General features: G+C 44.2%; 1 protein-coding gene and 1 long non-coding RNA gene across 3 annotated transcripts in view; one reads left to right on the forward strand and one right to left on the reverse strand.

Moving 5' to 3' along the window:
• LOC132210056 (uncharacterized) overlaps window positions 1-10,190 on the reverse strand; it is a 77,249-nt gene extending 67,059 nt beyond the window's left edge. The window contains exon 1 of the long non-coding RNA XR_009446218.1: window positions 10,023-10,190. This is a non-coding gene — a long non-coding RNA (uncharacterized LOC132210056). The remainder of the gene's footprint in view (window positions 1-10,022) is intronic.
• Window positions 1-14,242, forward strand: part of ttc7b (tetratricopeptide repeat domain 7B) — a 433,024-nt gene that overhangs the window by 294,364 nt on the left and 124,418 nt on the right. For both annotated transcript variants that reach the window (XM_059648959.1, XM_059648958.1), the window contains exon 19: window positions 6,649-6,851. In XM_059648959.1, coding sequence (XP_059504942.1) covers window positions 6,649-6,851 — 203 coding nt within the window. The remainder of the gene's footprint in view (window positions 1-6,648; window positions 6,852-14,242) is intronic.

A 14,242-nucleotide genomic window follows, 5' to 3' on the forward strand; every position in this document is an offset into this window, starting at 1 on the left:
GTTTGGCCTCACCGAAGTAGAGATGATAATATCGGGAATACTGATGCAATAAATTAAGTTGGAGAAGATGAAGGTGAAGCTCTGTTTCACTTGGATGGAGGTAAGGCACATGGTGAGAAACAGTTACAAGGGACGGTACCGGACTGGTTGTAGTGGTTGGTGGGGAGTGTGGCGTGACTAAGAAGTGGCAAAGGGAATGGTCCTTGCGGAAGGCAGTGTGTGGTGGGGAGCAGAAGATGTTCCAGGTGGTGTGGTCTAATTGGAGTTGGCAGAAGTGTTTGAGAATGACACGTTGGATGCAGAGACTGATGGAGTGGAAAGTTAGGTCAAGGGGGACCCTATCTTTGTTTGGAAGGTGGTTAGCTAAGAGCTGTGGGGAAGGAATGGAGGAGATGCAGTGGAGGGCTGCCGTAAGACGGGGGGAAAAGAGCATTGTTTGAAAAATCCGGAATGCTTGGGAATGGAACGTCTTCTCATCAGAGCAGATGTGACGAAGATAGGGCAGTTGGGAAAATGGGATGAAGTTTTTACAGGATACAGGGTGGGAGGAGGTGTGGTCTAGGTAGCTATGGGAGCCAGTGGGTTTACAGTAAATGTCGATATATAAGTTGTCACCAGAAATGGAAACGGTGAGGTCAAGAAAAAGGAAGGAGGTGTTTGAGATAGACCAAGTGGAGTTGAGGCAGGAATGGAAGTTGTTAGCAAAGTCGATGAACTGCTCCAGTTCAGCCTGGGTGCAGGATGCAGCACTGATGCAGTCATTGATGTAACGGTGGAAGAGTTGGGGACCAGTACCAGTGTATGTACTGAAGAGGGACTGTTCGACATAAACCGACAAACAGGCAGGCATAGCTGGGGGCCATGCGAGTGCCCATGGCAACCCCCTGGATTTGGAAAAAGGGAGAAGAATTGAAGAAAAAGTTACTGAGGGTGAGGACTAGTGTTGGTGTGTGTGTGTGGAAGGGGGTGTGGTGCAGAGGACTGAGGAGGTAATAGAAGTGGTGACTGGATGTATCTGTTAGACAGGAAAATACTAAGGGCCTGTAGGCTGTTCTTATGGGGTATGGACGTGTACAGGGATTCCACATCCACAATAAAGATTAAGCACTGAGGGCCAGGGAACTTTTTGTCCTGAATGTAGGATTGCCTGGACCAATGGGGAGATAATGAAGGTAGGAAGAGATGAGTTCAGTGGGTCAGCCGCCGGCAGAGACGATGGGTCGGCCGGAATAGTTGGATTTGTGGATCCTGGGGAGCAGGTAGAACCAGGCAATGCAGGGCTGGGGGACTATAAGGCTGGAGGTGGTAGAGGGGAAGTCACATGGAAGCGACAAGATCATGGACAGTGTGGGAGACAGTGGTTTAATGGGCCATGGTGGGGTCGTGGTCAAGGGGGAGATAGGATGTGGTGTTGGAGAGTTGGCATTTAGCCTCTGCGATATAGAGGTCTGCCCTCCGGAATACCATCACACCACCATTGTCGGTGGGTTTGATAGTGAAAAACGCAAATTGGTGCAGAAAGTGGGGAGTGCTGCACGTTTGGAGGGAGAGAGGTTGGGGAGGGTGAGGAAGGGTGGAGAAATCAAGATGGTCAATACCGCATTGGCATTTAGCAACACCTTATCTGCCGCCTGGTCACCCTCCAGCATGGACAAGTTAACACTGAGATTTCCAATTTCAAATAACTTTACAACCCATCCCCCGCACCCCCTTGCAGTCCCGCCCCCTCCCTTCTCTTCCACCTTCCGACCACCCCTCCCAGCCACCAACCGGATTCATCCCTCCTATCAACCAACCAGGTCGTACCTGCCACCAGTTCCACCTATCACCACCATTCTGCCGCCGCCCCTTCCTCACCCCCCCCCCCCCCCCACCCCACCATCACCCCTTTATCAGCAGCTCCCCCTCCTGCCACATTCAGTCCTGAAGAAGGGTAATACCTGAAATGTTGACTGCCCCTTTCCTTTCCTCCAAATGCTGCCTGGCTTGCTGTGTTCTTCCAGCACCTGTAGTTTTTTTGCCTCTAACTCATTGATCCTATGCCAGTTTGCTCCTGGATCAGTTAGAAATCCAGAGATTATTAGCTTTCTGATTCTGCTGTTTAATTTAGCCCCTACTCACTCATACTCCCTCAATAGAACCTCTTTCTACCTATGTTATTGATACTAATATTGACCACAACAGCTGAATTTTTCACCATCTCCCCCAAGTACCTCTGCAACTGGATGTGATATCTTGACCACAGAGAAACAGCATCTATTCCCCTGACTGTAGCATCCCTGATTACAACTACATTTCTCTTTTTTCTCCCCGTTCTATAATAGCTCCCTGGACCCAGGACCCACAGTGCTGTGACCAGCTTCCTCCTCCTCCTCCTCCTCCCTACAGCCACCACTTTCACCCATACCCGGAGCAAGAATTTCCAACCTGTTAGACAAGCTCAAGGGCTGAGGCTCAATAACATAGGTAGAAAGAGGTTCTATTGAGGGAGTATGAGTGAGTAGGGGCTAAATTAAAGAGCAGAATCAGAAAGCTAATAATCTCTGGATTTCTAACTGATCCAGGAGCAAACTGGCATAGGATCAATGAGTGAGAGGCAAAAAAACTACAGATGCTTGAAGAACAGCATTGCTAGTAGTCACACCCTCCCGTCCCTGACCACTGATCACGTTGGGGGTAGTTAATCTAATGGGGGGTATGACTGCTTCCTCTAACACAGTGTCCAGGTAACTCTTCCCCTCCTCCGCCTCCCCAATGTGTCACCTCTGAGCCAGAGTTCCTCAAGCAACCAACACTTGCTACAGATGTGGTCACTGCGAACCACACTGGTTTCCACCAGCTCCCACATCCTGCAGCTACAACACATCATCAGGCCCAGCTTTGCTATTTTAATTACTTAGTTCTTAACTTGATTTTTCAGAAATTTTCTTCTGGTGTTTTAGTTTGTAGCCTGTAAATATTTCCCCAATTTACCTTCAACCTGAAAGTAACCTGTAATAGATAGTGCTTTCATGAACCAGTGAATTTATGTTTACCTGGGATGTCATTCTTTTATGCTGAGCCATTGGCCCTAAGTTTCTTTTTGTCCTGTTTGAAAACTTGAGTCCCTGGTCCTGATTTACCACACAGCCAGCATTCCCATCCAGAGGTTCATAATTTGCCACTTCCATGAACTCCAGCAGACTGCCACCACCAGAGATGTATTCCCCTCCCCTCTCCGGTCAGCCTTTCGCTGTGTCTGTCCCCTCCCCTTGCTCCACCCCTCTTCCACTCTCAACAACTCTCCACAGCCCCACAACACCTTTCCATGCAACTGCAGAAGATGTAGTAGCTACCTGTTTACTTCCTCCCTCCTCACTGTGCAACGCCACAGACACCTTCCAGGTGAAACAACAATTTAGCTGCACTTCACTCAATCTTCTTTGTTGCATTTGCTGTTCACAATGTGGTCTCCTTTACATTGGGGAAACAAAACGCAGACTGGGTGACTGCTTTCCAGAACATCTACATTCTGTCCTTAAAAATTACCCTGAGCTTCTGGTTACCAGTCACTTCAAGACACCACTATGTTCTCCGAATAGCATTTGATTTTCCACTTGGGGACCCTGCAACCTTCAGGACTCAATGACAAGTTCACTAACTTTAAGGCTCGAGTATCTTCTCCTACGTCCTTATCCCAACACTGACACACCGGGCCTTGTCATCAAATGGACTACTTTCATCACAGCCAAACCATTTTCACCCATTAATGATCCCCATTAGCAACTTTTCATTCTCCCCAGCTCAACATTATCCATTCCCTGTCTGCCCAGCTGTTATTCCCTGTCCCTCTCTGGACTTCATGTCCACCTATTGTTTACTGCCCGTCCTATCTTCAGCCAATGTACCAATCTTGCTTAGCTGCAGTCAGCTCTGAAGAGGTGTCACCGGACTAGAAATGTTGTCTCTGCTTTCTCTCCAAGATGCTGCCAGAAATGTTTAATTTCTCTAGCTTCTGCTTTTTTTACCCCAGAGTGTGCTGTGATTCCACCAAAGACTGATCTTTTACAGGGTGGGCTATGACTCCAGTACATGTGTCTGTAGTTTTACAGAATGAGCTGTAATTCCACTATTTGCTGCTACCATGTTGCAGGTGGTCTGTGATGCCACAGCTAGTGACAGCCTCTTGTTATGTGCTGGTGTCTACTGTTTTTGTGTGATTGTGCACAATTCTTATCTTGGGCCTGACAACCAAAATCCATATGCCAGCTCGATTTCCGGCAAGACTGTCAGAGTATTGATCAGGATCAGGAACAGGAGCACACTTCTTTCCAGGTCTAATTCTGTCTTTTAGCCTGGATCCACTGCAGCCAATTATCGTAACCCTGTGAGTTCTTGGATGGGATCAGCCAATTCAGTACAGCGTGGAGACCCAAACCTCGGGGTGTCTTGGTATTACAAGTTGCACGTGGCCCTGTGTGACTGCGATAAAGACATCCCTACTTCTGAACTTAAAATTCACATTCTTTCTTTATCAGTTAAAAAAATCTGTAAAATTTTCTAACGTAACACTTTTTAAGTGTAAGTTGTTTTTGAGCATTATGATGAAATAATTCTAAAAGTGTGTGTAACATCAGAATGTTGAAAAGTGAAAATAAACACCATCAGAACAAACATGCTGAAATTTCCTCCTAAAACAATTGCACCCTCCCTTTTGAGCCAAACACAATGCACTAGTTGTAATGTTAGCAGAATTACTGGATTGCATTGCTGACCAAACATAGTGCTGTCTAAACATTAACTCTATTTTCTCCTCCACAGATGCTGCCAGACCTGCTGAGCTTTTTCAGCAACTTTGTTTTTGTTCCTGATTTACAGCATCCACAGTTCTTCTGGTTTTCATATAGTGCTGTCGAATTTGTTGATAGAATTTGTTGATGGAGAATGTTGACTCTCTGTTAATAACCTGTTGAGTGAAGGCCAACTAACTAGCCACAGATTGTAACCATTTTCACTCTGAACTGTTCCATTGAAATCAGATATCTTTGGTTGAATTACTTGAACAATCATTGATGTTGGTAAATATTTTGAACATGTTGACTGGTATGTTAAATTGCTTAGACAGAGCAGTGGTGTTTTAATTCCCCACAATTGTGCTATTGCCATTTAATAAGAAAGTAATCAAAGATTAGCCAAGCTACCATCTATGGTTGTCACCATGCTTTAAAAGTAGCATAGTTGCATGGAAAAAATATGCACAGAAGATTAATCCCGAGTCGAAGGGATGAAGATTAAGGAGCTGTCCCAGTAAGGTGTATGAAGTATTATTTGGCTGATTGTTAATATTAACCCTGCCTCAATAATCTGCTGCATGAAAGTGAGTCAGAGCATTAGTTTGTCAGTCAGGGAAATGATGACCTGGTGTTATTATCTTTGGAGTGTTAATCCAGTGACCCAGCTAACATTCTGGGGACTCAGGTTTGAATCCCGCCACCGCAGATGGTGGAATTTGAATTCAATATATATCTGGAATTAAGAATCTAATGATGACTGTAAATTCATGTCTATTGTCAGGAAAAACCCATCTGATTCACTGATGTTCTTCAGGGAAGAAAACTGCCATCCTTACGTGGTCTGGCCTATGTGTGACTCCAGACCCACAGCAATGTGATTGACTTGTAACTGGCTTCTGGGCAATAAATGCTGTCTAGCTAGCGACACCCTCAACCTGTTAATGAATAAAGGAAAAAAAGAGTAGTTGGAACAAACTGTTTTTATTCAGAGATGTGCGTATAGAATGAGTTCATAGGTAAGGTTGCAGAATGAAATAGCAAAGGAAAGTTCAAGATGCTGAATATGGTATTGAGTTGAAGTAATAGAGATAATAATAATGTGACCAAACTGCTGCCTTTTTCATGGGATTTATTACGGGAATTTAGGGTTTTTTTTGATATTTAAGTGCAATTTCTGGAGTTGTATTGCACTATCTTAATTTCTAGCCGGAATGCCCTTAACTGTTTTCAAATAGGCAGCATTTGGTTGATCCAGTTAGCATTAAGTGCTGCTGGATTGTCAAACTTTCTTATACTTGGTTGCTAACCAGGGCAGATATTGATGTGATAACACTCCAGACCAGCTGTAATGCCCTCTTGAAAATGTAAGCGAAGATGGTACAACCCTTTAACCTGTTCCACCATTGAGTATAATCGTGACTGGTGATCTGCCTCATCTCCACTTTACCACCTAGTCCTCACATCCCTTGATTCCCTGAGTGTCCAAAGATTTATCTATCTCAGCGAATGAGCTTTCACATTCTTCTGGGATGGAGAATTCACAAGATTCACGGCCTTCTGACTGAAGAAATTTCTCCTCATTTTAGTCTTTAAAGATTGGTCCTGAAACTATGTCATATGTTCTAGGTTCACCAACCTGGGGAAACTCAGTATATTTCCAGACAAGTTCCTTCACAATCTTGTATGTTTCAATGAGAACACCCACCTCTCATTCTTCTCACTCATCCTGTCTAGAATCATACCATGAAGAATAGTAAATAAGTGAACTAACTGCTTAGAACTGCACAGTTCTCTAAATCAAATCCCATCAGTAAAGATCTAGAAATACAGTGAGAATATGCAGTGTTACTAAGTTCCATTTTAATTTACTTTCCAGCTGAAGTATACATTGGAATGGGAAAGCCTACAGAGGCCACAGCATGCATCCAGGAGGCAGCTAACCTCTTCCCCACATCTCACAATGTATTGTTCATGCGTGGTCAAGTTGCAGAGCTCAGAGGGAATATTGATGAAGCCAAGCGCTGGTATGAAGAGGCTCTGTCGATCAGCCCCACTCATGTCAAGACAATGCAAAGACTGGTAAGTGAATTTTTAGTGGATGTGTTTCTAAGCTGTTGACATATCCTGTAAATTAAAACCCAAATTGTTTCTGCCTAGTTGTATTGCAAGGCTCAGTGGTTAGCACTGCAGCCTCACAGCGCCAGGGGCCCAGGTTCAATTCCACCCTCGGGCGACCGTCTGTGTGGACTTTGCACATTCTCCCCGTGTCTGTGTGGATTTCCTCCAGGTGCTCCGGTTTTCTCCCGCAATCCAAAGGTGACCAGAACTGTACGCAATACTCCAAGTGTGGCCGCACCAGAGTTTTGTCCAGCTTCACCATAACCTCTTGGTTCCGGAACACGATCCCTCTATTAATAAAAGCTAAAGCACTGTATGCCGCCTTAACAGCCCTGTCAGTCTGGGTAGCATCTTTCAAGGATCTGTGTACATAGACACCGAGATCTCTCTGCTCATCTACACTACCAAGAATCTTACCATTAGCCCTGTACTTTGCCTTCCGGTTACTCCTACCAAAGTGCATCACCTCACACTTGTCTGCATTAAACTCCATTTGCCACCTCTCAGCCCAGCTCTGCAGCTTATCTATGTCTCTCTGCAACCTACAGCATCCTTCGTCACTATCCACAACTCCACCGTCCTTAGTGTCGTCTGCAAATTTACTAACCCATCCTTCTACACCCTCATCCAGGTCATTTATAAAAATGACAAACAGCAGTGGACCCAACACCGACCCTTGTGGAACACCACTAGTAACTGGTCTCCAGGATGAACATTTCCCATCAACTACCACCCTCTGTCTTCTTTCAGCAAGCCAATTTCCGACCCAAACTGCTATATCTCCCACAATTCCATTCCTCCGCATTTTGTACAATAGGCTACTGTGGGGGACCTTATCGAACACCTTGCTGAAATCCATATACACCACATCAACCGGTTTACTCTCATCTACCTGTTTGGTCACCTTCTCAAAGAACTCAATAAGGTTTGTGAGGCACGACCTTCCCTTCACAAAACCGTGCTGACTATCCCCAATCAATTTATTCTTTTCTAGATGATTATAAATCCTATCCCTTATAACCTTTTCCAACACTTTACCAACAACTGAGGTAAGGCTCACTGGTCTATAATTACCAGGGTCGTCTCTACTCCCCTTCTTGAACAGGGGAACCACATTTGCTATCCTCCAGTCGTCTGGCACTATTCCTGTAGACAATGACGAGTTAAAGATCAATGCCAAAGGCTCGACAATTTCCTCCCTGGCTTCCCAGAGGATCCGAGGATAAATCCCATCCGGTCCAGGGCACTTATCTATCTTCACCCTCTGTAGGATTTCTAATACCTCTTGCTTGTGAACCTCAATCCCACCTAGTCTAGTAGTCTGTATCTCCGTATTCTCCTCGACAACATTGTCATTTTCTAGAGTGAATACTGTCGAAAAATATTCATTTAACACTTCCCCTATCTCCTCTGACTCCACACACAACTTAACACTACTATCCTTGATTGGGCCTAATCTTACTTTCGTCATTCTTTTATTCCTTAAATACCTATAGAAAGCCTTGGGGCTTACCCTGATCCTATCCGCCAACAACTTCTTATGTCTCCTCCTGGCTCTTCTGAGCTCTCTCTTTAGGTCTTCCCTGGCTACCTCGTAGCCCTCAAGCGCCCTAACTGAGCCTTCACATCTCATCCTAACATAGGCCTTCTTCTTCCTCTTGACCAGAGATTCCACCTCCTTCGTAAACCACAGCTCCCGTGCTCTACAGCTTCCTCCCTGCCTGATGGCTCTGGATGGGATCCTCTGAGGGTTGGTGTGGACTTGTTGGGCTGAAGTTCCTTTTTCCACACTGTAGGGATTGTATGATCCATAATGATTCAATGAAAAAAGTCTTTTTGTATCCCCAGCTTAAGTGTTTATAATGTTATTCCCACCCAGTTTTGTTGGACCATCAGCAGCATTACTAGTATTCTTGTCAAAGTCTTCATCACAAACTTTTACATTCACTTTTGTAATGAAAACATTGTTATGTCAGTAGCCAACAGTGATGAACAGATGTGATTACATTGTGACGGGTATACATTGGCAATTACCATTATAAATGAACACGAGAAATATTAGTCACAATATGTACATGTTAGCAACGCAGCTCATGATTTCAAAAGAAAAAGAGGCTGATTGCATCATGTCTGATTCAGTTATGCCTACTCTGAGAATTGAATTCTGTTTGAAAATCTGAAAATAAAGTATGGTTATCAACAGAAGTGACAAACCTGTCCAATTGCTGTAAAACAAGAATGAGTCTTGAATATTTTTTAGGGATCAAAACCAGCATTCCTTACTCGCTGCAACTTGTATATGACTTCAGGCCCACACTGACATATCTGACTATTGAAGTAACCTAACATCTTTATCAAGGATTCAAAGATAAATCTAAACTACTGATTTTATTATAAATAAGGCTGTGTGATAGCTGATAATGGAGTTGTTATTTATGTGAAGAATTTGTTTTCTGGGTGCACTTTGAACTAGTTTAACTGGATTCCAGGATCATGTCATCTTTTTCTGGATTCCCTGTTCCTGATGGAGTTGGGAAGGAGTTCCAGGTATTTTCCCCAGCAGCACTGAGAGTTGGTAATATATTTCCAAGTCAGGATAGTGAGTGGTTTGGAGAACTGCAATGTAGTGGTGTTCTCATGCATCTGCTGCACTTATCCTTATGGGTGAAAACAGCCGTGGATTTGGAAGGTGCTGTCTAAGGAACTTCTGAGAATTTCTACATCACAACTTATAGTTGGTACACACTGCTGCTACTGAGCATTGGAGGTGGAGGGATTGACTGTTTAGGGATGTGGTGCCAGTCAAGTGGCTACTTTGTTCTGGGTGGTGTCGAGTTTCTGAAGTGTTGTTGGAGCTGTACTCATCCAGGCTAGTGGCAGGTATTGCACCACACTCCTGATGTGTGCCTTGTAGATGATGGTGAGGCTTTGGGGAGTGAGGGAGTGAGTTACTTGCTGAGTATTTCTTGCCTCTGACCTGCTCTTGTTCCCATAGTTTCTGGTCAATGGTGGCCCTCGACATCAAGGATTTGTCGTGAAGTAATGATGTCAAATGTCAATGGGCAATGGTTGAACACTCATTTGTGGAAGGAGGTTATTGCCTAGTAATTGTTCACTGCAAATGTTACTTACCACTTAAAAGCTCAAGCCCTTGGTCTAGGCCCGAAACGTCAGCTTTTGTGCTCCTGAGATGCTGCTGGGCCTGCTATGTTCATCCAGCCTCACATTTTATTATCTTAGCCCAAATGTTGACCAGGTTCTGTTGCACCTTGACATGGTCTGCTTCAGGCGTGATCAGATGGCTCTTATTATATGTTTGAGAGTTCCGCCCCTCAGTCTGCATTCTGACATCTAGTACTTTATTGGCCAGTGCCTAAGAATTGGCACCTGGTCTGTGAATTAGTACCAGGTGTGAGTCAATCTTTCAACATGTAGAAAATCTGACGTAAATTCACTTGAATCCTGAATTACCAGCAGTTTCTATTGAGAATTCGGTCAGCTCCCTGTCCCAGCTCAGTTTTGCTGTACCTTTGGATTACATCAGGAACATGCTGAGCTGCAGGAGATGTCAATAATTTATCAGTCCAAGTGTAATACAAAGAGAGAGAGTGGAAAGAGAATTTTGCATCAGCATTCCTTAGCTGAAGTGAACTCAGTAGAAGGTCACTTATCTTTTGCAGATGGTTTTCTTAACCGTTTCTCATTTTTGTAAAAACTTTTCTCCCAAATATGTTTGACTGATGATTGTAAAATCTCAAATGGTAAGTCACCTGGGAGTTATATCTGATGTTTGTGAATGTGCATTGTTCACAATAGAGTACTGGGCTTGCAGCCCTGAGTTCCTGGTTGGTTCAGTTCCACAGTGAAATTAGTAATCTATGAAAAGTATAGAATTGTTGTGTTAGCAGGGAACCAAGTAGTTCATTGATGTGATCTAGCTGACTTGTGACTCTAGTCTCTCAATATTGCACAGATGTTGTACCATAGAAACAGATCATTCATCCTAACTGGTTTGTGTCACTGTTTTCGTCCACATAAGCCTTCTCCCTTAGTTCTTACCATCATATCAATAGATCATTTTGTTTCTTTAAATGCAATGTCTAAGTTGACTCCAGTTGCCAGCTAAAATGGCCTTGAAAACTACTCTGTATTTAATAAAAAGATAACTACAGCATTCAAGGACAGGCAGTAAACACAGACTTGCTGGCATCACTCAGTTCTTCAGATTGAATTTAAAAAACGAATAACTTGAAGCTGATGGTCAAAAGAAAGAAACATGAGCCTGTTCAATTTTATAGACTATCAATCCCACCCTCACAAAAGGTGCATTTACTGCTTATGCAGGAGCCTTTTTTCTTGATATTTGTAGAAATCTGGAGTACTGAAAGAGGCTATTTAACCCATCATCTTGTTTGGCCCTTTGAAAGAGCTATCCAATGAGTTCCACATTCCACTCTTTCCCTAAAACCCTATAAATGTTGTTTCAAATTTCCGTACATACCTAATTGAGAGTATTAATTGAATGCTTTTGAGTTTTAATTGGCGTCAGGTCTGCTGCTGTTTTTAGGTTAAGAAAGTGGGCTAATCCTTGAATGATTTGCGAATTTCCTAAGAAGCTTTCTGTAAAACAGCCAACACTAAATTTTCATTTCTTCTTGAACCTTCAGCTAGCTTTTCCTCGAGCATTATTTTTGTTAGAAGTCACATGACACCAGGTTATAGTCCAACAGGTATATTTGAAATCACTAGCTTTTGGAGCGCTGCAGCCATGAGACGTCTGGCTTTGTCCATCCAAGTCCCAACGCTGGCACCTCCACGTCGTTCGGAAATAGTCAGAGCCAATACAGTGTGGAGCTGGAGGAACACAGCAGGTGAGGCAACGTAGGAGTAATAGGAGCATCAATGTTTCAGGCCTAGACCCTTCATCAGGACATTTTTGTGTTAGTTAGGACAGACACAAGAACGTCAAATTTCAAACAGTTTTTGCTATAGGCAAAATGACGCTGATTGATTGGCAAGTTGACTCTGGCTGGACAAGGCATTGCTATGGAGAAAGCATGTTGTGAAGAAGAAAAGTTTATTTAAAATTCTGGCATTCTTGCATTTGTCCTGATGAATGTGAGGTTAAAAGATTCAGTAACATGTTCCGCTCTCCAGAAAATTCAGATCCTTGTACCACCTCATGACTGTGCAGTTGGTTCACTTCAAAGCTAACATATTGAATGTTTTTAACATCTAGTGTACATGATGCAGAAGAAATAAAATAGTACCTGGCCGTTGAATGGTTGGTTCTGTAGGCATTTTCAGTATGTCCTTCTGTTGCTGTTAGGCTTCCCTTATACCTTGAGGAGATACTTAAGATAAAATAAGATCAATGTAAGCAATTCAACATGAAGAAAAAAGCTGAAAGTACAAAGTATCTTTAAAGAAAAAAATGAGCAAAGACCCTACCCTGTCAGAACTGATAATGAAGTTTAACTTAAATTCCCCTGTTGGGACTGAAACTGCTGGGAGGCTCTTCTGTTTCCTTCACGAAGTGCAACTCTCTTCTGCTAGAGCAATCATTAACCTGGTATCTCCTGTGTCTGCATTTCTGTCATGAGGATAAGATTGCAGCATTTAGATGGAAGACAGCTCAGACTTCCCTGGAAGCCAACCCAATCAGCATAAAATCTACTTATAATTACTCATCTGTTTGAGGTGACTTTGCCAGAATGAAATAAAGAACAGTGGATGCTAGAAATTTGAAATAAAAACAGAAAGTACTGGAGAAACTCAGGAGGTCTGGCAGCATTTGTGGAGAGAAAAACCAAGCTAACGTGAAGTAATAAAATGTGAGGCTGGATGAACACAGCAGGCCAAGCAGCATCTCAGGAGCACAAAACCATTTCCACTCCCCCTCCCATTCTCTTGATGACATGTCCATCATGGAACCATTTCCACTCCCCCTCCCATTCTCTTGATGACATGTCCATCATGGGCCTCCTGCACTGCCACAATGATGCCACCCGAAGGTTGCAGGAACAGCAACTCATATTCCGCCTGGGAACCCTGCAGCCATATGGTATCAATGTGGACTTCACCAGTTTCAAAATCTCCCCTTCCCCCACTGCATCCCTAAACCAGCCCAGTTCATCCCCTCCCCCCACTGCACCACACAACCAGCCCAGCTCTTCCCCCCCCACCCACTGCATCCCAAAACCAGTCCAACCTGTCTCTGCCTCCCTAACCGGTTCTTCCTCTCACCCATCCCTTCCTCCCACCCCAAGCCGCACCCCCAGCTACCTACTAACCTCATCCCACCTCCTTGACCTGTCCGTCTTCCCTGGACTGACCTATCCCCTCCCTACCTCCCCACCCACACCTTCTCCACCTATCTTCTTTACTCTCCATCTTCGGTCCGCCTCCCCCTCTCTCCCTATTTATTCCAGTTCCCTCCCCCCATCCCCCTCTCTGATGAAGGGTCTAGGCCCGAAACGTCAGCTTTTGTGCTCCTGAGATGCTGCTTGGCCTGCTGTGTTCATCCAGCCTCACATTTTATTATCTTGGAATCTCCAGCATCTGCAGTTCCCATTATCTCTAACGTGAAGTAGTTGGCTGTGCTGGGAGCAACCTACACAAAACAGGACTTAGGGTTATTGGGGGTAGTAATGAACATAGAGGAAGGTGTTCACATTTTGAAATTGTTAAACTCGATGTTGAGTCCTGAAAGCTTTGAGGTCTCCAAGTGGAACATGAATTGTTGTTCCTCCAGCTTGAATTGAGCTTCATTGGGACCCTGCAGCAAGCCTAAGTCAGAAATGTTGACATGTCAACATGGTGGTATGTTGAAGTGATGGGCAACTGGAACTCAGAGTCATTTTTGTGGACAGTATGTAGGTCTTCTAGAAGTGGTCACCCAATCTGTGTTTTGTCTCTCCACTGTAGAGAAAACCACACGGTGAGTAGCAAATATGCTAGACTAGATTGAATAAAGTACAACTAAATTGCTGCTTCACCTGGAAGTGAGGAAGAAGTGTTGCACCTTCTGTGATTACATGGAAAGATGCTCTGGGGTGTGAGGAAGTGTTGGAATTGGAAGAGGAGTGGACCTGGGTGTTCCAGAGTGAATGGTGTCTGTGGAAGGCTGATAAAGGAGAGGAGGGGAATGTGTGTCTGGTGATGACAGCCTGCTGGAGGTGGTGGAAATGGTGGCTAATGATCCTTTGGATGTGGAGATTTATGGGGTAGAAAGTGAGGACTTGTTGTAGGAGAGAAGAGACGGGGTGAAGACAGAACTGTGGAAAATGGGTCGACCATGGTGGTGGGGAATACTCAGTTGAGGAAAAAGGGAGAATGGGTTGGAACCTTTA

This window comes from Stegostoma tigrinum, chromosome 10, assembly GCF_030684315.1.
Source record: "Stegostoma tigrinum isolate sSteTig4 chromosome 10, sSteTig4.hap1, whole genome shotgun sequence".
Taxonomy (NCBI): Eukaryota; Metazoa; Chordata; class Chondrichthyes; order Orectolobiformes; family Stegostomatidae; genus Stegostoma; species Stegostoma tigrinum.